The sequence below is a fragment of the Ranitomeya variabilis genome, chromosome 8 (assembly GCF_051348905.1).
Source record: "Ranitomeya variabilis isolate aRanVar5 chromosome 8, aRanVar5.hap1, whole genome shotgun sequence".
NCBI classification, from domain to species: Eukaryota; Metazoa; Chordata; class Amphibia; order Anura; family Dendrobatidae; genus Ranitomeya; species Ranitomeya variabilis.
The window spans coordinates 214,877,184-214,904,617 of NC_135239.1; the positions used below are offsets into that span (position 1 = coordinate 214,877,184).

The following is a 27,434-nucleotide window of genomic DNA, read 5'->3' on the forward strand; positions in this document are numbered from 1 at the left end:
GTCATGAGACCACAGAAGAGCCCAATCTGTCATTTGCAGTTCTTTCTTCTCACTTCACCTATACAGTGTCCTGCTTCCGGGACTACAGTTCCCATGATCCTTTATAACTCTACTCCCCCTACACGTCATGTCCCGTTACACATTGTTTAGGAAGCCCCTGACTGCATCTGCTGTGTGCAGTCCTGCAGTAAGTAATGTGAGAGATTCCTTTATTACATGGCAATGTGCAGGAGGAGCAGAACTTAGTGTCCTTCCTGCCTGTGATAATTACAAAGTTGCAGACTGCTGCCCTTTTCGTATGGTCAGTATATACCAATTACAGAGTGAGGGTAATGAGGAAACGAGGTAAGAACGAGAGCCACTGTTCGCTTGGATTTCAGTGCTGTCCACCTTTAAATGGCCATGTTATAATTTATAGCAAAATTTTAATCTTAAATACAGGCTCCTAGGGTTTATTATTATCTATTTCTTAATCTATTTCTAGGTTGAATTGTGAGGACTTGTAACGTTAAAATTGGCCTACAGGGGAGAGACCATCCCCTGACCCACACACAATGGACGTGTACAGGAGTGGTGTTACCCAGCGGGTGCTCAGCCTCACCCTAGAGATCATCTATCTGCTGACGGGAGAGGTGAGGCATTCTGGGGATTATATCATAGGACCTCTCTACTACTAGGGGGAATTGCTCCGGGATGAACTATTCCAGCACTGAATACTAATATATTAGGGTCTCTTCCCAAACAGGATTACACAATAGTAAAAAAGACATCTGGGAAGTGGAGTGGACCTCATATGTCAGACGCATGGAGCAGGATCCCCAACTGCGTAGAAGACCCTACATATCACTCGCTGATAGTGGAGGCAAGCACCGAACAGAAAATCCTAGAATACACCAGCAAGATCATCGAGCTGCTGACGGGAGAGGTGAGCACTGATTTGAATGTTGGGATATACAGGAGAACTTGGGGGGTCTCTGGATCATTTGAACTTTTCGTGCCTTTGACTCTGCAAAAACTCTTCCTGTTGCTCTTATTTATTCTCGTCTGGACTATTGCAACTCTCTACTGATCGGTCTCCCTCTTACTAAATTCTCAGGAGTTTTCTCAGGGGTAACTGAAAACTCCACGCACATAAAATACAACATATAACAGAGGAATCAACCGGGGTGTGTAGGAAAGGGAAGAAACCACAACCGATAAGGATTAGGAATTACCAAGCGTACAAATCAAACAACAATCGCTTGTAACTCCTCCAGCTCTCCTTCTCATACTAACTTCTCTCCCTCCTTTAGCCATGCAGCAAAAAGCTAACTCTGACGAGGATTAGTAATAGAGCCCAGATTACCATATATAGGGAAAAGGAGTAGCTAACCGAGCTTAGCTGAGAACAAGGATTTACAGCATGGCCAATTAACCCCTGTTCTGTCGGAAGAAATAAACACGTTTATTAAGACGGAGAAGAGCTTCTTCTCAGCACCAGAGTAGGAGCAGCCAGGTGCTGCAGTCTTCTGGCTCCGCTCCATCGCGGTAACCCCATGACACCATCCTGACTGCAGCAGCCAGGATATTGCTTTCCAACCACTACACCAATGCCTCCACCCTGTGCCAGTCGTTGCACTGGTTACCCATCCGATATAGAGTTCAATGTAAACTTATAACTCTCACCCACAAAGCTCTCAATGGATCAGCACCACCCTTTATCATCTCCCACCCTACTCGTGTCCTCCAGTCTGCTAATGACCTATGACTATAATCCTTTCTAATCTGAACGTCACACTCCTGTCTCTCAAGACTTCTTGCAAGCTGCGCCAATTCTCCGGAATGCACTACTCAGGACAATTCAATTAATTCCTAATACCCTCAGTTTTAAGAGTGCCCTAAAAATGCACTTCTTTAGACTGTCCTATCACGTCACCTCACTTATGTAACTATTCCCATTTTACCCTTGTTTCTTCAGACGTAGCATCTGTTCTTACCGGCCATGCACTTAATAGCCCTCTTTGTCTGCACTATACACATACTGGCTGGTGACCGGTTCATGCAGCGTTATGTGAATACCCGATCTCTTATATGGATGGGTGGACCGTACAATACAAGCATTATTTACCATTTTCCTTTCGGGTCTCCCTTATTTCCTCATAGATGCTAGCCTCCAAGCAGCAGGGCCCTCACTCCTCCTCATAAGATTGTAAAATCTTGTGATTGGGACCCTCACTCCTCCTGTAACTGGTGAATGTCTGTAATGTCTTTACTGTCTGCACAAGTACCCTCTGAAATGTAAAGTGCTGTGGTATATGTTGGCGCTACAGAAATAAAAATTATTATTATTGTGTGTGTCAGATTCCTGTCAGATACGAGGACATCACCGTCAACTTCTCTATGGACGAGTGGGAGTATGTGAAGAGTCACAAGGATCTGTACAAGGAGATTATGATGGAGAATCACCAGCCTCCCACATCAACAGGTAAAGCCACAATGTTTAATTTCTTGTTTTTAACATAAAAACACTTGTATCAAAGTTTATCCTCATTATAAATCTTCATTATCCATCATTCTAGTAAAGGTTTTACAAACAGATCTTACTTCATATTTTGTGTCCCTGATTAGTACTCTGAGTGCACAAGGGTGTATCACTCTGTATGGAATGTACCAACACTTGCCAGTTTTGCTATCCAGCAAGGTGATGAAGCATAGGTGCTAGTGTCACCCATGATAGTGATCATTCTGCAGAGCAGATGGTGCCCGAGCTGGAAATAAGCCAATCCAGTATAGACATCACAGGTGGGAGCAGCTCCACTTATAACCAAATTATACCAGCTTAGCCTGGTAATTATGGTAATTTTTATCTAATCCACTTGCATACCGCTGAATGACAATATACGTCAGAACAACCATATGTAAATGCATTATTTGTGTGCCTTAGCCCGGGGGCACTGCAGATACCTGTGATAATGGCTGTATTACACTCCTGGTCAAAATTGTTGGTACCCCTCGTTTAATGGCAGAAAAACCCACAATGGTCACAGAAATAACTTGAATCTGACAAAAGTAATAATAAATAAAAGATCTATGGAAATGAACAAGTGAAAGTCAGACATTGCTTTTCAACCATTCTTCCACAGAATTAAAACAAAATAACTCATCAAATCGGCCAGTGTGTACACACCACGTGTGTATACAGCACGATCACAGGGTATGTGCCCCGCAGGACACAACTGCTCTGTAACCCTACCTAAATGCCGCAGTTAAAAGAAACTGCGGCATCTAGGTGCTGACTGAGGAATTGACCTCGCCATGTCACCCCACAAGCAAACCCATTACATGATGGCAGTGTGCTTATGGGTTGCAATAGCAGCCAGTGCCTAATAATAAAAAAATACTTTTTGGCCTGCAATGTCCTGGGGGCCAAAGGTTAAAGGTAGTCTGTTATTCATACCATATGTTGAACAATCTAAATTTGCACTGCAAAAGTAAAAAAATGTTTTGTTTTGTTTATCATGTGCCCCTAATCTGATGCAGTCAAAAATATGATTCTTCATGCTGCAAAAAATTCCTACAGGTGTATCCAGTAATAAGGAGGAGGAAGAGGTGCATGTTAGGTGTGATGTGATCTGCAAGGAGGAGGAAGAAGAGGGGCATGTGTGGTGTCATCAGCCCTGCAAAGAGGAAGAGGTGCATGCGAGAGGTGATAAGACTTTCAAGGAGGAGAAAAAGATGTTAATAAGATGTGATCCGAAATGCAAGGACGAGGAAAACAACACAAATATCTGCCCAGGTCAGTAATAACAAATTACTTCAGATGACGTCCCAAAATCTGAAAGCTTTGTCATTACAGAAATCTTTAGGCTAAACGTTAGGTTTTTCCGACTATATTTCACTCATTTTGAAAGGATCCATTGACAATTTCAGCCTACCGCTTGACATTTCAATGCTGCTGGTAAAACAAAGGTTTGGGTTTTTAACCTGTGGTTTCTAGAAGATGAGACTCATCAGATATGTTCCAGACACAACATCTACTTGCCCATTACAATCGGGTCAATTTTTGGTGGATGCAACATTAGGTGCACACTGCGTTTATGCACATAGCCTAGAATAGATGTGTGTATATCCCAGCGTATACTCTAACATCACCATAAGCGACCATTTACTGGAGGGAGGCTGAAAGTGTGCAACTGAATACAGTTTGTTTAGCTGTGCAGCAAGATTCCACTTTCCTATATACACAGCTCTGGCAAACATTAAGAGACCACTGCAAAATTTTCAATTTGTCTGATTTTTTTCTTTGTAGGTATATTTTTGAGTAAAATGTAAATTGCTCCTTTCAATTTATATAATTACCTTAACCCCTTCATGACCCAGCCTATTTTGACTTTAACCCCTTCCCGACCTGTGACACAGCGTATGCGTCATGAAAGTCGGTGCCAATCCGACCTGTGACGCATATGCTGTGTCACAGAATGATCGCGTCCCTGCAGATCGGGTGAAAGGGTTAACTCCCATTTTACCCGATCTGCAGGAACAGGGGGAGTGGTGCTTCAGCCCAGGGGGGGGTGGCTTCACCCCCCCCCCCCCCCCCCCCGTGGCTACGATCGCTCTGATTGGCTGTTGAAAGTGAAACTGCCAATCAGAGCGATTTGTAATATTTCACCTATGAAAATGGTGAAATATTACAATCCAGCCATGGCCGATGCTGCAATAGCATCTGCCATGGCTGGAGACCCCGATCTGCCCCCACCCCACCCCACCGATCGCCTCCCCAGTCGTCCTTATTGCCCCGATCTCAGTTCCGCTCCCCTCCTCCCTCCTGTCGGCTCCCCCGGTCCTCCTGTCCGCTCCCCAGGTCCTCCGATCCCCCCCCCCCGTGTTCCGATCCCACCCCCCCATACTTACCTAGCTTCGATGTCCCTCCCGGTGTCCGGCCGTCTTCTTCATGGGCGCCACCATCTTGGAAAATGGCGGGTGCATGCGCAGTGCGCCCGCCGAATCTGCCAGCCGGCAGATTCATTCCTGCACATTTTGGTCGCTGTGATAAGTTCTATCACAGCGATCAAAATAAAAAAAATAGTAAATAACTCCCCCCCTTTATCACCCCCATAGGTAGGGACAATAATAAAAAACAGAAAATATAATTATTTTTGTTTTTCCATTAGGGTTAGGGGTAGGGTTGCACTTAGGGCTAGGGTTGCACTTAGGGCTAGGGTTGCACTTAGGGCTAGGGTTGCACTTAGGGTTGCACATAGAGATGCACTTAGGGTTGCACTTAGGGATAGGGTTGCACTTAGGGATGCACTTAGGGATAGGGTTGCACTTAGGGATGCACTTAGGGATGCACTTAGGGATGCACTAAGGCTACGTTCACATTTGCGGTCCGCGCCGCAGCGTTGGGCGCCGCATGCGTCATGCGCCCCTATATTTAACATGGGGGCGCATGGACATGCGGTGCACTTGCGTTTTGCGCCGCATGCGTCACTGATCAAATCAATAGAAAAAAGGACGCATGCGGCGCAAAACGCAGCGTTGTGTATGCGTTTTGCCGCGTTTTTGTTTGCGTTGTGAGTTGCGACGCCGACGCTGCGGCGCACAACGCAAATGTGAACGTAGCCTTAGGGTTGCACTTAGGGATTCACTTAGGGATGCACTTAGGGATGCACTTAGGGTTGCACTTAGGGATGCACTTAGGGATAGGGTTGCACTTAGGGTTGCACTTAGGGATAGGGCTGCACTTAGGGATAGGGCTGCACTTAGGGATAGGGCTGCACTTAGGGATAGGGCTGCACTTAGGGATAGGGCTGCACTTAGGGATAGGGCTGCACTTAGGGATAGGGCTGCACTTAGGGATAGGGTTGCACTTAGGGATAGGGTTGGAATTAGGGTTAGAATTAGGCTATGTGCACATGGTGCAGATTTGGCTGCGGATCCGCAGCGGATTGGTCACTGCGGATTTGTAGCAGTTTTCCATCACGTTTACAGTACCACGTAAACCTATGGAAAACCAAATCCGCTGTGCCCATGGTGCGGAAAATACAACGCGGAAACACTGCGTTGTATTTTCTGCAGCATGTCAATTCTTTGTGCGGATTTCGCAGCGTTTTACACCTGCTCCATAATAGGAATCCGCAGGTGAAATCCACACAAAAAACACAGGGAATCTGCGGTAAATCAGCAGGTAAAGCGCAGTGCGTTTTACCTGCAGATTTTTCAAAAACAGTGCGGAAAAATCCGCACACAAATCCGCAACGTGGGCACATAGCCTTAGGGTTAGGGTTGAAATTAGAGTTAGGGTTGGAATTAGGGTTAAGACTAGGGTTAGGGGTGTGTTGGGGTTAGGGTTGGGATTAGGGTTAGGAGTGTGTTGAGGTTAGTGTTGGAGTTAGAATTGAGGGGTTTCCACTGTTTAGGCACATCAGGGGGTCTCCAAACGCGACATGGCGCCACCATTGATTCCAGCCAATCTTGCGTTGAAAAAGTCAAATGGTGCTCTCTCCCTTCCGAGCCCCGACGTGTGCCCAAACAGTGGTTTACCCCCACATATGGGGTACCAGCGTACTCAGGAGAAACTGGACAACAACTTTTGGGGTCCAATTTCTCCTGTAACCCTTGGGAAAATAAAAAATTGCAGGCTAAAAAATTATTTTTGAGGAAAGAAAAATGATTTTTTATTTTCACGGCTCTGCGTTATAAACTTCAGTGAAGCACTTGGGGGTTCAAAGTGCTCACCACACATCTAGATTAGTTCCTTTGGGGGTCTAGTTTCCAAAATGGGGTCACTTGTGGGGAGTTTCTACTGTTTAGGCACATCAGGGGCTCTGCAAACGCAACGTGATGCCCGCAGAGCTTCCATCAAAGTCTGCATTTCAAAATGTCACTATTTCCCTTCCGAGCCCTGACGTGCGCCCAAACAGTGGTTTACCCCCACATATGGGGTATCAGCGTACTCAGGAGAAACTGGACAACAACTTTTGGGGTCAAATTTCTCCTGTTACTCTTGGGAAAATAAAAAATTGCTTGCTAAAACATCTTTTTTGAGGAAAGAAAAATGATTTTTTATTTTCACGGCTCTGCGTTGTAAACTTCTGTGAAGCACTTGGGGGTTGAACGTGCTCACCACACATCTAGATAAGTTCCTTGGGGGGTCTAGTTTCCAAAATGGGGTCACTTGTGGGGGGGTTTCAACTGTTTAGGCACATCAGGGGCTCTGCAAACGTAACATGATGCCCGCAGACCATTCCATCAAAGTCTGCATTCCAAAACGTCACTACTTCCCTTCCGAGCCCCGGCATGTGCCCAAACAGTGGTTTACCCCCACATATGGGGTACCAGCGTACTCAGGAGAAACTGGACCACAACTTTTGGGGTCAAATTTCTCCTGTTACCCTTGGGAAAATAAAAAATTGGGGGCTAAAAATCATTTTTTGAGAAAAGAAAAATTATTTTTTATTTTCATGGCTCTGCGAAATAAACTTCTATGAAGCAGCTGGGGGTTTAAAGTGCTCACTATGCATCTAGATAAGTTCCTTGGGGGGTCTAGTTTCCAAAATGGGGTCACTTGTAGGGGAGCTCCAATGTTTAGGCACACAGGTGCTCTACAAACGCGACATGGTGTCCGCTAATGATTGGAGCTAATTTTCCATTCAAAAAGCCAAATGGCGTGCCTTTCCTTCCGAGCCCTGCCGTGCGCCCAAACAGTGGTTTACCCCCACATATGAATTATCAGCGTACTCAGGAGAAACTGGATAATAACATTTAGGTTCCAATTTCTCCTGTTACCCTTGGGAAAATAAAAAATTCCGGGCTAAAAAATCATTTTTGAGGAAAGAAAAATTATTTTTTTATTTTCACGGCTCTGCGTTATAAACTTCTGTGAAGCAGCTGGGGGTTTAAAGTGCTCACTATGCATCTAGATAAGTTCATTGGGGGGTCTAGGTTCCAAAATGGGGTCACTTGTGGGGGAGCTCCAAAGTTTAGGCACACAGGGGCTCTCCAAACGCGACATGGTGTCCGCTAACGATTGGAGCTAATTTTCCATTCAAAAAGTCAAATGGCGCGCCTTCCCTTCCGAGCCTTGCCGTGCACCCAAAAAGTGGTTTACCCCCACATATGAGGTATCGGCGTACTCAGGAGAAATTGCCCAACAAATTTTAGGATCCATTTTATCCTGTTGCCTATGTGAAAATGAAAAAATTGAGGCTAAAAGAATTTTTTTGTGAAAAAAAAGTCCTTTTTCATTTTTTACGGATCAATTTGTGAAGCACCTGAGAGTTTAAAGTGCTCACTATGCATCTAGATAAGTTCCTTGGGGGGTCTAGTTTCCAAAATGGGGTCACATGTGGGGGAGCTTCAATGTTTAGGCACACGGGGGCTCTCCAAACACGACATGGTGTCCGCTAAAGATTGGAGCCAATTTTTCATTCAAAAAGTCAAATGGTGCTCCTTCGCTTCCGAGCCCTGCCTTGCCCCCAAACAGTGGTTTACCCCCACATATGAGGTATCAGCGTACCTCAGGACAAATTGGACAACAACTTTTGTGGTCCAGTTTCTCCTTTTACCCTTGGGAAAATAAAAAAAATGTTGCTAAAAGATCATTTTTGTGACTAAAAAGTTAAATGTTCACTTTTTCCTTCCATGTTGCTTCTGCTGCTGTGAAACACCTGAAGGGTTAATAAACTTCTTGAATGTGGTTTTGAGCACCTTGAGGGGTGCAGTTTTTAGAATGGTGTAACTTTTGGGTATTTTCAGCCATATAGAACCCTCAAACTGACTTCAAATGTGAGGTGGTCCCTAAAAAAAATGGTTTTGTAAATTTTGTTGTAAAAATGAGAAATCACTGGTCAAATTTTAACCCTTATAACTTCCTAGCAAAAAAAAATTTTGTTTCCAAAATTGTGCTGATGTAAAGTAGACATGTAGGAAATGTTATTTATTAACTATTTTGTGTTACATAACTCTCTGGTTTAACAGAATAAAAATTCAAAATGTGAAAATTGTAAAATTTTAAAAATTTTCGCCAAATTTCTGTTTTTTTTTCACAAATAAACGCAGAAATTATCGACCTAAATTTACCACTAACATGAAGCCCAATATGTCACGAAAAAACAATCTCAGAACCGCTAGGATCCGTTGAAGCGTTCTGGAGTTATTACCACATAAAGGGACACTGGTCAGAATTGCAAAAAACGGCCAGGTCATTAAGGTCAAAATAGGCTGGGTCATGAAGGGGTTAATGACCTGGCCGTTTTTGGCAATTCTGACCAGTGTCCCTTTATGAGGTAATAACTCTGGAACGCTTCAACGGATCCTAGAGGTTCTGAGATTGTTTTCTCGTGACATATTGGGCTTCATGTTACTGGTATATTTAGGTCGATAATTTTTGCGTTTGTGAAAAAAATGGAAATTTGACTACAATTTAGAAAATTTTGCAATTTTCTAATTTTGAATTTTTATTCTGTTAAACCAGAGTTGTGTGACACAAAATAGTTAATAAATAGCATTTCCCACATGTTTACTTTACATCAGCACAATTTTGGAAACAACATTTTTTTTTGCTAGGAAGTTATAAGGGTTAAAATTTGACCAACGATTTCTCATTTTTACAACGAAATTTACAAAACCATTTTTTTTTTAGGGACCACCTCACATTTGAAGTCAGTTTGAGGGGTCTATATGGCTGAAAAATACATTTGAAAAAACTGACCGTCACATCCATACATAGACTAAGTGTGAACAGGTGCTAAACCTAGAGTCGCCAACTCCTATACATTCAAGCAAATAAGGTAGCACACTGTAGCGCTGAAACATGCAAACATGAAAATTTTTAACTGCATTACTGCACTAGAAATATGAAAAATGAGAGCGTTTAGCGCATAAAAAAGGCCAATTTTATGTGTACCTGGTAGCCACTTTACGGCATCTCTCTTATACCAGGTCCAACGATTTCCTTCCTCACTGAGAATAAAGGTCTCCATCTGAATGGGTGCCTATGAAAACCTCTTGTGAGACTACCATTCTCTCTCTCTGTGGAGGGGTAATGGACCTGCTGTAATTAAAACACCAGTGACTAGGAGGCGGAGTGCTCGGTCAGAAAGCTAAATAATACATTTGAAAAAACTGACCGTCACATCCATACATAGACTAAGTGTGAACAGGTGCTAAACCTAGAGTCGCCAACTGACCGAGCACTCCGCCTCCTAGTCACTGGTGTTTTAATTACAGCAGGTCCATTACCCCTCCACAGAGAGAGAATGGTAGTCTCACAAGAGGTTTTCATAGGCACCCATTCAGATGGAGACGTTTATTCTCAGTGAGGAAGGAAATCGTAGGACCTGGTATAAGAGAGATGCCGTAAAGTGGCTACCAGGTACACATAAAATTGGCCTTTTTTATACGCTAAACGCTCTCATTTTTCATATTTCTAGTGCAGTAATGCAGTTAAAAATTTTCATGTTTGCATGTTTCGGCGCTACAGTGTGCTACCTTATTTGCTTGAATATATGGCTGAAAATACCCCAAAGTGACACCATTCTAAAAACTGCACCCCTCAAGGTACTCAAAACCACATTCAAGAAGTTTATTAACCCTTCAAGTGCTTCACAGCAGCAGAAGCAACGTGGAAGGAAAAAATGAACATTTAACTTTTTAGTCACAAAAATGATCTTTTAACAACAATTTTTTTATTTTCCCAAGGGTAAAAAGAGAAACTGGAACCCAAAAGTTATTGTACAATATGTCCTGAGTACGCTGATACCCCATAAGTGGGGGGAGAACCACTGTTTGGGCGCACGACAGGGCTCGGAAGGGAAGGAGCGCCATTTGACTTTTTCAATGAAAAATTGGCTCCAATCTTTAGCGGACACCATGTCGCGTTTGGAGAGCCCCCGTGTGCCTAAACATTGGAGCTCCCCCACATGTGACCCTATTTTGGAAACTAGACCTCCCAAGGAACTTATCTAGATGCATAGTGAGCACTTTGAACCCCCAGGTGCTTCACAAATTGATCCGTAAAAATGAAAAAGTATTTTTTTTTCACAAAAAAATTCTTTTAGCCTCAATTTGTTCATTTCCACATGGGCAACAGGATAAAATTGGGCAATTTCTCCTGAGTACACTGATACCTCACATGTGGGGGTAAACCACTGTTTGGGCACACGGCAAGGCTCGGAAGGGAAGGAGCGCCATTTGACTTTTTGAATGAAAAATTAGCTCCAATCGTTAGCGGACACCATGTCGTGTTTGGAGAGCCCGTGATTATTGTCCCTACCTATGGAGGTGATAAAGGGGGGGGGGGGGTCATTTACTATTTTTTTATTTTGATCACTGTGAGAAAGAAGATGGCGGCGCCCTTGGAGAAGACTGACGGACACCGGGAGGCTCGGTAAGTATGAGGGGGGGGATCAGAGCATGGGGGGGATGGGAGCACGGGGGGAGCGGACAGGAGGACGGGGGAGTGGACAGGAGGACGGAGGGGAGTACGGGACAGAACGGAGGACTGGGGAGGAGATCGGTGGCGGTGTCGGGGGGCACATCAGGGTTTCCAGCCATGGCCGATGATATTGCAGCATCGGCCATGGCTGGATTGTAATATTTCACCATTTTCATAGGTGAAATATTACAAATCGCTCTGATTGGCTGTTGAAAGTGAAACAGCCAATCAGAGTGATCGTAGCCACAGGGGGGTTAAGCCACCCCCCCTGGGCTGAAGTACCACTCCCCCTGTCCCTGTAGGTCAGGTGAAATTGGAGTTAACCCTTTCACCCGACCTGCAGGGACGCGATCATTCTGTGACCCAGCATATGCGTCACAGGTCGGATTGGCACCGACTTTCATGACGCATACGCTGTGTCACAGGTCGGGAAGGGGTTAAATTGTCTGTCATCCACTTCCGTCTGGATGTCCTCGAATCCCACAATCCACCGCGCCGCACCGGAAGTACGCCGACCGCCATATTGGAATACCCAAGTGATGGGTATTCCAATATGGCACCCGCTGGTGGTACCAGGTCCTTGCACAGTACCACCAGCGGGTCATTGCCGAACCCCCCGCTGCTGGGACTCCCCCGCCACAAGGACCCCTCCCCACCGCTGGGATCCAGGCCGCCACTGGGATCCAGGCCGCCGCGTGGATAGGTGGGTGAGTGCTTGGGGACGAGAAACTCTCAGTGCTGGAAACCTGCCCCCATTGGGACGTCACCACCCTCTCGATGTGATAGCACCGGACCTCCATCTAGTAGTCTATAAACTACTGACAAGCACTAAATTTTGTATTTATTTTCAGAAAATTGGAAATGGTCAAAATAACAAAAAATGCATTGCTTGCAAACCTCAAATATTGCAAAGAAAATAAACAAGTTCAGAATCATTTAGAAACAACAATACTAATATTTTAGTTAGAGAAGAATTCAGAAATCAATATTTTGTGGAATAACCATGATTTTTAATCCCAGCTTTCATGCGTCTTGGTATGCTTTTCACCAGTCTTTCACACTGCTTTTGGGTGACCTCCTGGTACAGAAATGTAAGCAGTTCTTTGTTTGATGGCTTGTGATTATCCATCTTCCTCTTGATTACATTCCAGAGGTTTTCAATGAGGTTCAGGTCTGGAGATTGGGCGGCCATGACAGGGATTTGATGTGGTGGACCTTCATCCACAACTTGATTGACCTAGCTGTGTGGCATGGCGCACTGTCCTGCTGGAAAAACCAGTCCTCAGAGTTGGGGAACATTGTCTGAGCAGAAGGAATCGGCTGTTTTTCCAGGATAACCTTGTATGCGGCTTCATTCATACGTCCTTCATAAAGATTAACCTGCCCAATTGCAGCCTTGCTGAAGCATCCCCAGATCATCACCGATCCTCCACCAAATTTCACAGTGGGTGCAGACACTGTGGCTTGTACAACTCTCCAGGTCTCTGTCTAACTATTAGACGACCCGGTGTTGGGCAAAGCTGAAAATTAGACTCATCAGAGAAGATTATCTTAATCCAGTCCTCTATGGTCCAATCCTTATGGTCTTTGGCAAACTTCAGCCTGGCTCTTCTTTGCTTCTTATTGATGAAAGGCTTTTTCTAGCATTACATGACCTGAGTCCTGCCTCTAGGAACCTGTTACGAACTATTCTTGCAGTGCACTTCACCCCAGCTGCCATTTGCCAGTCTTTTTGTAGGTCACTTGATGTCATCCTGCAGTTGCTGAGTGACATTCGAATAAGATGACGGTCATCCCGGTCTGTGGAGAGACGTTTTCACCCTCTGCCGGTCTGTAGCTTTGTTGTCTCCAATGACTGCTGCTTGACCTTGTTGTAATGGACTGCCCTCTTAGAAATTTTAAGGATGGAGGCAACATGACGCTCACTGTGTCCCTCTGCTCGTAAAGCCAGAATTAAGCCCATCTTTTCCTCATTCAACACTTTTCGTTTCAACTCCATTGGCATGGATAAAAGTTATTTTTTCATTTTTATTACTTTTGGGACAATACTAGCACTTGTTTTGCTATCCAGCTTGTCCTATTGCAAGAGGATTGTGAACACCGCAGCAGGGTCTTTTATACTTTCCTTTGTTAAATAAGATTTGGTTCAGGTGATCACCTAATCAAAAGCACATGAAGTAGAATGAGGTGGACTCTGGTTGGAATTCAACTGACACTCGAATGGAATGGCTCAGACATGTAGAGAGGCGGATTTTTATAAAACTGTGCAGTGGTCTCTTCATTTTTGCCAAAGCTGTAGAGGGCCACTGCAAAGAAATGTATGCCATGCAGTATATGTTTCTGTACATTGGGTCCCTATTAGTGATGAGCGAGTATACTTGTTGCTCGGGTTTTACAGAGCACGCTCGGGTGGTCTCCGAGTATTTGTAAGTGTTCAGAGATTTAGTTTTCATCACCTCAACTGAATGATTTACAGCTACTAGCCAGCTTGATTACATGGCAATTAGCGGTAAATCATTCAGCTGTGGTGATGAAAACTAAATCTGCGAACACTAACAAATACTTGGAGATCATCAGAGCGTGCTCGGGAAAACCCGAGCAACGAGTATATTCGCTCATCACTAATCCCTATGGTTGACGGATGCCTCAGCATACATCCTGACCGAGGACACGGTCAGGTTAATACTTACAGAGGGTATGAGCCTAACAGTGTGAAACAAAGTTAAGGCTGGGAAAAAATGTCATAGGATAAAATAAAATTACTTAGTATATGTCTAACAGTTGTTTTTTTTTAAGCTCTAGCAGATCAAGTCACAAACCCAGAAAGTAAAACAGAAGTTTTTGTCTCCTACAAAGTTTCTCCTAAAGAAATGGCTTGCACACCAGTAACAACCCCATTGTTCCTCCATCTCTGTTGTGAAGCCTCTAATCCAGATGAACTTTCTCTTGATGCTTCGTCCACATTGGATCCAGGAGTTGAATATGAGAAGACATCAATGGAGTTCACGGGGCAACAGAGAAATCACACATCGGATAAGCTGTTTTTATGCACAGACTGCGGGAAGTCTTTTGCACTGAAAGCAGATCTTATCCAGCATTGGAGAATTCACATGAAAGACAAACCATTTCAGTGTTGTGAGTGCGGAGAGTGTTTCACGTCGAAGGTAAACTGCAACAAACATTTCAGAATTCACAGCGGCAAGACACCTTTTCAATGCTCCGAGTGTGGAAAATGTTTCATCAAAAAGTCGACCTACTGCAACCACCAGAGAGTCCACACGGGCGGCCCGCAGTACCCATGTACTAAGTGTTCAAAAAGTTTTGCACATAAGTGTTCACTGGTGAAACACAAGAGAACTCACGCGGGAGAAAGAGCATTTTCCTGTTCCGAATGTGGGAAACGCTTTTCAGAGAAATGTGACTTTGTGAGACATCTGCGGATTCACACGGGGGAGAAGCCATATTCATGTACGGAGTGCGGAAAAGGTTTTACACAAAAATCAAATCTGGTTCGACATCAGAAGACTCATATGATATAAGTAGGTAGAAAGTTTTATCAGGACAGGAGCAAATATATACAGTATATATATTTCTTTAAAGTCTGGTTCTATATTTATCGCCTCCTTATCTGACTTTACATTACAACGATGACCTACACAGAAATACCAAAGTTTACCTAATAAGGTAAGAAGTGACGCAAGAAATAGTAAAATATAACAATATTTTATTACCAAAAATGTTTAAAACAACTAGTTAAGTATAAAAAGACAGGGAGATGACAAAGAAATTGTAGGACCTCCAAAGAACTAATCAGGATGTGACACAAGAAGATGGTAATTTTTCGATAATATGTCTGCTCCCGGAAATTGTTCTCCGAAGGAGGTTGAAAAGATATATCTCAAAAAGGTGATGGACGCCGAGGCGTCTCAGAAGTTTCACCTTATATAGTCCTCTATCCCACGGAGAACAAGAACCAGGAAAAGCCTAACACCACAGGTATTAGCCTAACACCACAGGTATGCAATAAAAATTGCTGAAAAAGAAAGTTTTATCAGGACAGGAGCAAATATATACAGTATATATATTTCTTTAAAGTCTGGTTCTATATTTATCGCCTCCTAATCTGACTTTACATTACAACGTTGACCTACATAGGAAGCTTTTTTTGTCACTTTAATATTAAACTCATGGTCCACTAACTAAATATTGATCACTTGTGCTTAGGATAGGCCAGAAACATCAGATCGGTTGGGGTTTCACTCCCTCGCTGATCAGCTGTCGTCAGCTTCTTCTGCAGTCGGATATACATGGTGTACAGGACCGCAGCAGCACAGCTTCATACACTGTGCTGTGGTCGCTCTCAGTGCTGCACCTTAGATCACACTCACTTCAATAGATGAGCAGCAAAACGCAAGAACAGCCCCAACAGTGCACAGACCTGAGACACTGCAGCTCAGTATGTTGTGTTGTTGCCCTTCTCAGGTACTGCAGCTTAGCTCATTGAAGTGTATGGGAGCTGAACTGCAGTACCTGAGTAAGGCCACTATCAGGACTGTGGAGTCAGAGTTGTGGAGTCCGAGTCGGAGCCCATTTTGGTGGAGTCGGAATCATGGAAATTGAAGAGTTGGAGTTTTGCTTTACCGACTCCACAGCCCTGGCCACTATGTTCAGTTCCTATCCGGACACTGTATACATCTGGCTGCCAGAGCTAATATCCAGTTATTGGTGTGGCACCGGACCCCTACTGATCTGATATTGATGACCTATATCAAGGTTAGGTCATCAATAAGTAATGGAAAACCCCTATACGTATTTCTGGCATGATTGCTCTTTTACAAAGTTTCACTATGACCAATGCAAAGGCTACAGCAGGCTCATTAATCAGTACAATACACACCTACAGATACTTTACACCTATACCGGGCTCAGTCCATGTTTTAACCCCTTCCCGACATCTGACGTACTATCCCGTCGAGGTGGGGTGGGCCCCCATGACCGCCGACGGGATAGTACGTCATACGCGATCGGCCGCGCTCACGGGGGGAGCGCGGCCGATCGCGGCCGGGTGTCGGCTGCATATCGCAGCTGACATCCGGCACTATGTGCCAGGAGCGGTCACGGACCGCCCCCGGCACATTAACCCCCGGCACACCGCGATCAAACATGATCGCGATGTGCCGGCGGTGCAGGGAAGCATCGCGCAGGGAGGGGGCTCCCTGCGTGCTTCCCTGAGACGATCGGTACAAGGTGATGTACTCACCTCGTACCGAACGTCTTCTCCCTGCAGGCCCCGGATCCAAAATGGCCGAGGGGCTGTATCCGGGTCCTGCAGGGAGCACTTCCGGGTCGGAGCAGGCTGCAGATGAAAGCTGCAGCCTGCACGGCTGTAAGTGAGATCGGAGATCTCACAGAGTGCTGTGCACACTGTGAGATCAGCGATCTGTAATGTCCCCCCCTGGGACAAAGTAAAAAAGTAAAAAAAAAAATTCCCACATGTGTAAAAAAAATAAAAAAAAATTCCTAAATAAATAATAATAAAAAAAAAAATATTATTCCCATAAATACATTTCTTTATCTAAAAAAAACAAACAAAAACAATAAAAGTACACATATTTAGTATCGCCGCGTCCGTAACGACCCAACCTATAAAACTGCCCCACTAGTTAACCCCTTCAGTAAACGCCGTAAGAAAAAAAAAAAAAAAACGAGGCAAAAAACAACGCTTTATTACCATACCGCCGAACAAAAAGTGGAATAACACGCGATCAAAAAGACGGATATAAATATCCATGGTACCGCTGAAAACGTCATCTTGTCCCGCAAAAAACGAGCCGCCATACAGCATCATCAGCAAAAAAATAAAAAAGTTATAGTCCTCAGAATAAAGCGATGCCAAAATAATTATTTTTTCTATAAAATAGTTTTTATCGTATAAAAGCGTCAAAACATAAAAAAATGATATAAATGAGGTATCGCTGTAATCGTACTGACCCGACGAATAAAACTGCTTTATCAATTTTACCAAGCGCAGAACGGTATAAACGCCTCTCCCAAAAGAAATTCATGAATAGCTGGTTTTTGGTTATTCTGCCTCACAAAAATCGGAATAAAAAGTGATAAAAAATGGTCACGTGTCCGAAAATGTTACCAATAAAAACGTCAACTCGTCCCGCAAAAAACAAGACCTCACATGACTCTGTGGACCAAAATGTGGAAAAATTCTAGGTCTCAAAATGTGGAGACGCAAAAACTTTTTTGCTATAAAAAGCGTCTTTTAGTCTGGTTTCACACTTGCGTTTTTATCTGCATGCGTTTTTTTAAAAAACCACGTGTGAAAAAATGCATGTAAACGCGGTAAAACGCATGCGTTTTTATAGAAAAACACAAGAAAACAAGAAAAAAACAAAAAACCCTAACCCTACCCCTAACCCTACCCCTAACCTGAAATACGTGGCACTGAAATACGTGGCACTGAAATATACGTTTATATACGTATATAAGTGCCACGATATTTCAGAGGCCACGTATTTAAGTGCCACGTATTTAAGTGCCACGTATTTAAGTGCCACGTATTTAAGTGCCACGTATTTAAGTGCCACGTATTTAAGTGCCACGTATTTCAGTGCCACGTATTTACGTGCCACGTATTTACGTGCCACGTATTTACGTGCCACGTATTTACGTGCCACGTATTTACGTGCCACGTATTTTTCAGTGCCTGAAATACGTGGCACTGAAATACGTGGCACTGAAATATCGTGGCACTTAAATACGTGGCACTTAAATACGTGGCACTGAAATATCGTGGCACTGAAATACGTGGCACTTAAATACGTGGCACTGAAATACGTGGCACTTAAATACGTGGCACTTAAATACGTGGCACTTAAATACGTGGCACTTAAATACGTGGCACTTAAATACGTGGCACTTAAATACGTGGCACTGAAATACGTGGCACTGAAATACGTGGCACTTAAATACGTGGCACTTAAATACGTGGCACTTAAATACGTGGCACTTAAATACGTGGCACTGAAATACGTGGCACTGAAATACGTGGCACTGAAATACGTGGCACTTAAATACGTGGCACTTAAATACGTGGCACTTATGACTGTCAGAAAATGTTCAGTAAACGGTTAGGGGTGAGGTTAGGGGTAGGGTTTCAGGTAGAATTGGGGAGTTTCCACTGTTCAGGCACATCAGGGGCTCTCCAAACGCGACATGGCGTCCAATCTCAATTCCAGCCAATTCTGCGTTGAAAAAGTAAAACGGTGCTCCTTCCCTTCCGAGCTCTCCCGTGCGTCCAAAAAGGGGTTTACCCCAACATATGGGGTATCAGCGTACTAGGGACAAATTGAACAACAACTTCTGGGGTCCAAGTTCTCTTGTTATCCTTGGGAAAATAAAAATTTGGGGGGCTAAAAATCATTTTTGTGGGAAAAAAAATATGTTTTATTTTCACGGCTCTGCGTTGTAAACTGTAGTGAAACACTTGGGGGTTCAAAGTTCTCACAACACATCTAGATAAGTTCCTTGGGAGGTCTAGTTTCCAATATGGGGTCACTTGTGGGGGGGTTTGTACTATTTGGGTACATCAGGGGCTCTGCAAATGCAACGTGACGCCTGCAGACCAGTCCATTTAAGTCTGCATTCCAAATGGCGCTCCTTCCCTTCCGAGCTCTGTCATGCGCCCAAACAGTGGTTCCCCCCCACATAGGGGGTATCAGCGTACTCAGGACAAATTGGACAACAACTTTTAGGGTCCAATTTATCCTGATACCCTTGTGAAAATACAAAACTGGGGGCTAAAAAATCATTTTTGTGAAAAAAACATAATTTTTATTTTCACGGCTCTGCGTTATAAACTGTAGTAAAACACTTGGGGGTTCAAAGTTCTCACAACACATCTAGATAAGTTCCTTGGGGGGTCTAGTTTCCAATATGGGGTCACTTGTGGGGGGTTTGTACTGTTTGGGTACATCAGGGGCTCTGCAAATGCAACGTGACGCCTGCAGACCAATCCATTTAAGTCTGCATTCCAAATGGCGCTCCTTCCCTTCCGAGCTCTGTCATGCGCCCAAACAGTGGTTCCCCCCCACATAGGGGGTATCAGCGTACTCAGGACAAATTGGACAACAACTTTTAGGGTCCAATTTATCCTGATACCCTTGTGAAAATACAAAACTAGGGGCTAAATTTCATTTTTGTGAAAAAAAAAAAAAAAAATTATTTTCACGGCTCTGCGTTATAAACTGTAGTGAAACACTTGGGGGTTCAAAGTTCTCACAACACATCTAGATAAGTTCCTTGGGGGGTCTAGTTTCCAATATGGGGTCACTTGTGGGGGGTTTTTACTGTTTGGGTACATCAGGGGCTCTGCAAATGCAACGTGACGCCTGCAGACCAATCCATTTAAGTCTGCATTCCAAATGGCGCTCCTTCCCTTCCGAGCTCTGTCATGCGCCCAAACAGTGGTCCCCCCCCACAAATGGGGTATCAGCGTACTCCAGACAAATTGGACAACAACTTTTGGGGTCCAATTTATCCTGATACCCTTGTGAAAATACAAAACTGGGGGCTAAAAAATCATTTTTGTGAAAAAAAAAAAAAATTTATTTTCACGGCTCTGCGTTATAAACTGTAGTGAAACACTTGGGGGTTCAAAGCTCTCAAAACACATCTAGATAAGTTCCTTAGGGGGTCTACTTTCCAAAATGGTGTCACTTGTGGGGGGGTTTAATGTTTAGGCACATCAGGGGCTCTCCAAACGCAACATGGCATCCCATCTTAATTCCAGTCAATTTTGCATTGAAAAGTAAAATAGCGCTTCTTCCCTTCTGAGCTCTGCTATGCGCCCAAACAATGGTTTACACCCACATATGGGGTATCGTCGTACTCAGGACAAATTGCACAACAACTTTTGTGGTCTAATTTCTTCTCTTACCCTTGGGGAAATAAAAAAATGGGGGTGAAAAGATCATTTTTGTGAAAAAATATGATTTTTTATTTTTACGGCTCTGCATTATAAACTTCTGTGAAGCACTTGTTGGGTCAAAGTGCTCACCACACATCTAGATAAGTTCCTTAGGGGGTCTACTTTCCAAAATGGTGTCATTCGTGGGGGGTTTCAATGTTTAGGCACATTAGGGGCTCTCCAAACGCAACATGGCGTCCCATCTCAATTCCAGTCAATTTTGCATTGAAAAGTCAAATGGCGCTCCTTCCCTTCTGAGCTCTGCCCTGCGCCCAAACAATGGTTTACACCCACATATGGGGTATCAGTGTACTCAGGACAAATTGCACAACAATTTTTGGGGTCCAATTTCTTCTCTTACCCTTGGGAAAATAAAAAATTGGGGGTGAAAAGATCATTTTTTGTGAAAAAATATGATTTTTTATTTTTACGGCTCTGCATTATAAACTTCTGTAAAGCACTTGTTGGGTCAAAGTGCTCACCACACATCTAGATAAGTTCCTTAGGGGGTCTACTTTCCAAAATGGTGTCACTTGTTAGGGGTTTCAATGTTTAGGCACATCAAGGGCTCTCGAAATGCAACATGGCGTCCCATCTCAATTCCAGTCAATTTTGCATTGAAAAGTCAAATGGCGCTCCTTCCCTTCCGAGCTCTGCCCTGCGCCCAAACAATGGTTTACACCCACATATGGGGTATCAGCGTACTCAGGACAAATTGCACAACAATTTTTGGGGTCCAAATTCTTCTCTCACCCTTGGGAAAATAAAAAATTGGGGGTGAAAAGATCATTTTTGTGAAAAAATATGATTTTTTATTTTTACGGCTCTGCATTATAAACTTCTGTAAAGCACTTGTTGGGTCAAAGTGCTCACCACACATCTAGATAAGTTCCTTAGGGGGTCTACTTTCCAAAATGGTGTCACTTGTTAGGGGTTTCAATGTTTAGGCACATCAGGGGCTCTCCAAATGCAACATGGCGTCCCATCTCAATTCCAGTCAATTTTGCATTGAAAAGTCAAATGGCGCTCCTTTGCTTCCAAGCTCTGCCATGCGCCCAAACTGTGGTTTACCCCCACATATGGGGTATCAGCGTACTCAGGACAAATTGTACAACAACTTTTGGGGTCTATTTTCTCCTGTTACCCTTGGTAAAATAAAACAAATTGGAGCTGAAATAAATTTTGTGTGAAAAAAAGTTAAATGTTCATTTTTATTTAAACATTCCAAAAATTCCTGTGAAACACCTGAAGGGTTAATAAACTTCTTGAAAGTGGTTTTGAGTACCTTGAGGGGTGCAGTTTTTAGAATGGTGTCACACTTGGGTATTTTCTATCATATAGACCCGTCAAAATGACTTCAAATGAGATGTGGTCCCTAAAAAAAAATGGTGTTGTAAAAATGAGAAATTGCTGGTCAACTTTTAACCCTTATAACTCCGTCACAAAAAAAAATTTTGGTTCCAAAATTGTGCTGATGTAAAGTAGACATGTGGGAAATGTTATTTATTAAGTATTTTGTGTGACATATGTCTGTGATTTAAGGGCATAAAAATTCAAAGTTGGAAAATTGCGAAATTTTCAAAATTTTCGCCAAATATTCGTTTTTTTCACAAATAAACGCAAGTTATATCGAAGAAATTTTACGACTAACATGAAGTACAATATGTCACGAGAAAACAATGTCAGAATCGCCAAGATCCGTTGAAGCGTTCCAGAGTTATAACCTCATAAAGGGACAGTGGTCAGAATTGTAAAAATTGGCCCGGTCATTAACGTGGAAACCACCCTTGGGGGTGAAGGGGTTAAAGAAGTATAAGACGCAGACGAGTTTAAATTACCGGGCTAAGACAAGCGTTTATCATATGGAGTGAATGTCTATGTTTGAGACAAAAGCGCAGAATATACCAGCCTATTACATTTTTTTATGAGACCTTCCCAACTCAATGGTCATGTAAAAGAAGACTTTGGGCCTGATTCATCAGGATCTGCGTTATTCACGTCAGTCTTAATGAGATGGGCTGGAGTCAGACAATCCGGATTTATGAAGAGGAGTACACATTTCATGAACCAGGAGTGCCGCATGAATGGCGTGCACCTTGCCTCAAATCCTACCCCAGCCCCTCCACCCACTTTGTTGGAACTGAGTAACAATGGAGTGAGAATGCCAAAAGTTACATAATTTTAGCGCAGCTGCCGGTTGTGTCAAAATTCTGCGAATTTTCATAGCTTTTTACTTGTAAAACCTTTGATGAATGGGGCCAAAAGTCTGCACAGCCAAGATCTGCACATCTGTTTTGAACAGATTCCTTGCAATAATCACATAACCCAACTGTGTTTGGCCTCGGATCAGGTTTTTAAAGGATTTGTCCACTACTGGACCACTCCTTTTAACTGATTAAATATCCCATATAGCATGAAATAATGTATACTTATTATATTAGTCACGTGATGTTATACCATGTTACAACAATTAATCTGTGGCAGAAAAGGTCTGTCTGTGGGAAGTAGAAAGGCTGCAGTGGTCATGTGATATAACAATGTCACATGACCGCTGGTAATGGCAGCTTTGACATTGTAGGAGCAGTGCCGGGAGGTAAGTATTAAACAGTGTAGGTGGGGGTTATCTAATAGTGGACAAGTCCTTTAATTGTTGTATAAAAACAGATGACATATGGATAACTGTCCTGCTTTCAGATGGACGGCTACATTCAAAGAGTTAAACGGAGTTAGGAACACAAGGCTGTCTGTCCCTGGATTGTGACTAATGCTGGAGGATGGGTCATCTCTATCAGATCGGTGGCGACCCAATAATTCCGCCGATCAGCTGATACCCGCGGCTGCTGCAGATGGCGCTCCTCCACGCTGTTCACTGTTTAGTTGCCGTTCTTGGCATTGCCGCTCACATTGCCGGACTTCTCCTGAGACATGGACAACCTCTTAATAAGCCGGATTACTCACCGGTAATGCTCTTTTAGTGAGTCCACGACAGCACCCCACTGGAGAGAGGGATCCGCCCCGCAGGAACAGGAAACCTATTGAGAACTAAAAGGGGGTGGTCCACCTCTCCTCCTCAGTTTTGATTTCAGAGTACCCGGAGGACCGCCAGTGTTAGGCAAATATCATTTATTTCATTCTTTAAACTTATTTGCTTATGATTAAAAAGATTTTACTCAAATAATATGTATTATATTAATCTAGGGAGGGATGTACGAGGGTGCTGTCGTGGACTCACTAAAAGAGCATTACCGGTGAGTAATCCGGCTTTTTACTCTTCGCCACGACAGCACCCCACTGGAGATCTTTCAGAGACCATCACCTAGGGAGGGGACCATCGTGCTGAGGACAGTCCTGCCAAAGTCTAGGTCAGAAGTTGACGATAGGTCTAGCCTATAGTGGTTATAGAATGTAGAAGGATTTGACCAAGTTGCCGCCTTACATATAGTTTCAATCGGGACGTCTCCCCTCTCTGCCCAGGAGGATGCCATCGCTCTGGTAGAGTGTGCTGTTATGCCTTCCGGAGGGTTTTCTTTCCTCGCGGAATAAGCCAGTCTGATAGACTCTCTGATCCACCGGGATAAGGTGCTTTTTGTTACTCCATGACCCTTCTTGTGACCCTGGAAGGAAATAAACAGAGCCCTACTCTGTCGCCAGCTGCTGGTCTTTTCAATGTATTTTAACACTACTCTTTTAACGTCTAGAGTGTGATATTTTTGTTCTTCAGGAGTGGAGGGATTACTGAAGAAAGTGGGCAAGATTATTTCTTGTGACCTATGGAATTTTTTTGCTACTTTGGGAAGGTAGGAAGGGTCTGGTTTAAAGGCCCCGTCTCACATAGCGAGATCGCTAGCGAGATCGCTGCTGAGTCACAAGTTTTGTGACGCAACAGCGACCTCAGTAGCGATCTCGCTATGTGTGACACGTACCAGCGATCAGGCCCCTGCTGTGAGATCGCTGGTCGTGTCGGAATGGCCTGGACCTTTTTTTGGTCGTTGAGGTCCCGCTGACATCGTTGAATCGGTGTGTGTGACACCGATCCAGCGATGTCTTCACTGGTAACCAGGGTAAACATCGGGTTACTAAGCGCAGGGCCGCGCTTAGTAACCCGATGTTTACCCTGGTTACCAGCGTAAATGTAAAAAAAAAAAAAACAGTACATACTCACCATCTGATGTCCGTCAGGTCCCTTGCCGTCTGCTTCCTGCTCTGACTGAGATCCGGCCGTACAGTGAGAGCACAGCAGTGACGTCACCGCTGCGCTCTGCTCTCACTGTACGGCCGGCACTGTCAGAGCAGGAAGCAGACGGCAAGGGACCTGACGGACATCAGATGGTGAGTATGTACTGTTTGTTTTTTTTTTACATTTACGCTGGTAACCAGGGTAAACATCGGGTTACTAAGCGCGGCCCTGCGCTTAGTAACCCGATGTTTACCCTGGTTACCCGGGTGCTGCAGGGGGACTTCGGCATCGTTGAAGACAGTTTCAACGATGCCGAAGTCGTTCCCCTGATCGTTGGTCGCTGGAGAGAGCTGTCTGTGTGACAGCTCCCCAGCGACCACACAACGACTTACCAACGATCACGGCCAGCTCGTATCGCTGGTCGTGATCGTTGGTAAATCGCTATGTGAGACGGGGCCTTAAGAATTAACTTATCCTGAAAGGTTAACAAAAAAGGTGGATCTATAGAGAGTGCTTGGATGTCACTGATTCTCCTACCTGAAGTCAGTGCTACCAAGAGGGCCGTTTTTAGTGATAGACATTTAATAGGTATTGAGTCTATTGGCTCGAATGGGGAGTCTGTTAGAGCTTGTAAAACCAAATTTAAATCCCAGGGTGGAATCCTAGGTATGTTAACTGGATTTATTCTTTCGCAGGCTGTAATAAATCTGGATACCCATCTATCTCCCGCGATGTTATGGCCATAGAGGGCTCCTAGTGCTGAAACATGAACCTTTTAGGGTTTTTACAGATAAACCTAGTTCTCTCCCTTTTTGAAGAAATTCCAGGATAGAATGTATCGGAATCTCTGATGTGTTGGTAGATGTATGGAATTGTAAAAATTTTTTCCATATTCTCGTATAGATTTTTGTGGTGGAGGGTTTTCTACTATGGAGAAGCGTATCAATCAAACCCCCCGAGAATCCTCTCGATCTTAGCATTTGCCTCTCAAGTTCCAGGCCGTCAGGTGGAGATTGTCCACCTGAGGGTGGAAAAACGGACCCTGGAAGAGAAGGTTGGGCGTTGAGGGGAGGACCCAAGGATCTGAGACCGACATGGTCTGTAGCCATGAGAACCATGGTCTTTTGGGCCAGAATGGAGCTATCAGTACAATTCTCGCTCCTTCTTCTCTGATTTTGCGTATGACTTGAAGCAGCAATATGATCGGAGGAAATGCGTACGCCAGACTGAACTGCCAAGGGGCTTGGAGAGCGTCCAGAATGTCCGGATGATCCGCTGGAGATAAGGAGGCAAATCTCCGGACTTTTCTGTTTCTTCTTGTGGCGAAGAGATCTATCTGAGGACGGCCCCAAAGAGATATTATGTTCAGAAAAATTTGCTGGTTTAGGCACCACTCTCCTTGTCTCAGGGTGTGTCGACTTAAAAAGTCCGCCTGCTGATTGTTTGCTCCTCTTATGTGCAGCGCAGTAAGGGATGTTAGGTGACTTTCTGCTAGATTTAGGATTTCTGTAGCAGAAGACATCAGAGTCTCTGATCCTTGCCGGTTTAGATACGCCACCATGGTGGTGTTGTCGGACAGGACTCTGACGTCTTTCCCCCGAAGCTGTGGGAGGAAATGGTATAAGGCATATTTTACAGCATTTAGTTCTTTAAGGTTAGAGGAGCTGCAGCTTTCCTCCATGCTCCATGACCCCTGGCAATAATCATTCCCCATATGAGCGCCCCATCCATGAGGACTGGAGTCAGTGGTTATGGTGTGAGATGGCGTTATTACCCATGGAACCCCACTCATCAAATGGTTTGAGTCTAGCCACCACTCTAAGGAAGTTAAAACCTCCTGAGATAAGGTTATTTTTGCATTTAGGTGACCAAATAACCATCTGTCCTCTTGTAAAATTTGATGTTGTAGTATTCGAGTATGGTGTTGAGCCCATCTTACCGCAGGTATACAAGAGATAAGAGACCCTAATAACGACATAGCTTGTCTTAGGGATATACGTGGATTATTTATTGCGGCTAGGACTTTGTGTCTGATCAGTAGAATCTTTACTTGTGGCAGAAGACACTTTTGAGATATGGAGTCTAAAGGTACCGTCACACTAAACGATATCGCTAGCGATCCGTGACGTTGCAGCGTCCTGGCTAGCGATATCGTTTAGTTTGACACGCAGCAGCGATCAGGATCCTGCTGTGATGTCGCTGGTCGCTGAATAAAGTTCAGAACTTTATTTGGTCGTCCGATTGCCGTATATCGTTGTGTTTGACAGCAAAAGCAACGATACCAGCGATGTTTTACACTGGTAACCAGGGTAAACATCGGGTTACCAAGCGCAGGGCCGCGCTTAGTAACCCGATGTTTACCCTGGTTACCAGCGTAAAATGTAAAAAAAACAAACAGCACATACTCACCATCTGATGTCCGTCAGGTCCCCCGGCGTCCGCTTCCCACACTGACTGAGCGCCGCAAAGTGAAAGTGAAAGCACAGCACAGCGGTGACGTCACCGCTGTGCTCTGCTCTCACTGTACGGCGGCGCTCAGTCAGAGCAGGAAGCAGACGGCAAGGGACCTGACGGACATCAGAAGGTGAGTATGTACTGTTTGTTTTTTTTTACATTTTACGCTGGTAACCAGGGTAAACATCGGGTTACTAAGCGCGGCCCTGCGCTTAGCAACCCGATGTTTACCCTGGTTACCCGGGGACCTCGGCATCGTTGATCGCTGGAGAGCGGTCTGTGCGACAGCTCTCCAGCGATCAAACAGCGACGCTGCAGCGATCAGCATCGTTGTCGCTATCGCTGCAGCGTCGCTTAATGTGACGGTACCTTAACTGGAACCCCAAGAACGCCTGACGGGAAAGCGG

The 27,434-nt window shown here is 44.3% G+C and overlaps 1 protein-coding gene and 1 long non-coding RNA gene across 4 annotated transcripts in view; one reads left to right on the forward strand and one right to left on the reverse strand.

Annotated features, from left to right (window-relative positions):
- The window catches only part of LOC143787840 (uncharacterized), a 108,170-nt gene that overhangs the window by 73,508 nt on the left and 7,228 nt on the right, over nt 1-27,434 (reverse strand). The window lies entirely within an intron of this gene.
- Nucleotides 130-15,884, forward strand: LOC143788793 (gastrula zinc finger protein XlCGF66.1-like). 3 transcript variants are annotated; one of them, XM_077278687.1, is made up of 6 exons: nt 130-187; nt 485-632; nt 746-925; nt 2,341-2,464; nt 3,560-3,775; nt 14,213-15,884. In XM_077278687.1, exons 2-6 carry the CDS (start codon nt 555-557, stop codon nt 14,953-14,955), a joined length of 1,341 nt encoding a protein of 446 aa, XP_077134802.1. In that variant the 5' UTR covers nt 130-187; nt 485-554; the 3' UTR covers nt 14,956-15,884. The 3 variants fall into 3 exon arrangements, with proteins under 3 accessions (XP_077134802.1, XP_077134804.1, XP_077134803.1); XM_077278689.1 differs by having other exon boundaries at nt 14,273-15,884; XM_077278688.1 differs by lacking the exon at nt 130-187 and adding an exon at nt 196-345.

What these genes read in the sequence shown, in the direction of transcription:
- LOC143788793 (XM_077278687.1), top strand. Translation starts at nt 555, where the DNA reads ATGGACGTGTACAGGAGTGGTGTTACCCAGCGGGTGCTCAGCCTCACC. An exon ending in TCGAGCTGCTGACGGGAGAG is followed by an intron (nt 926 to 2,340) that starts GTGAGCACTGAT and finishes TGTGTGTGTCAG; the next exon opens with ATTCCTGTCAGATACGAGGA. An exon ending in CAACACAAATATCTGCCCAG is followed by an intron (nt 3,776 to 14,212) that starts GTCAGTAATAAC and finishes TTTTTTTTTAAG; the next exon opens with CTCTAGCAGATCAAGTCACA.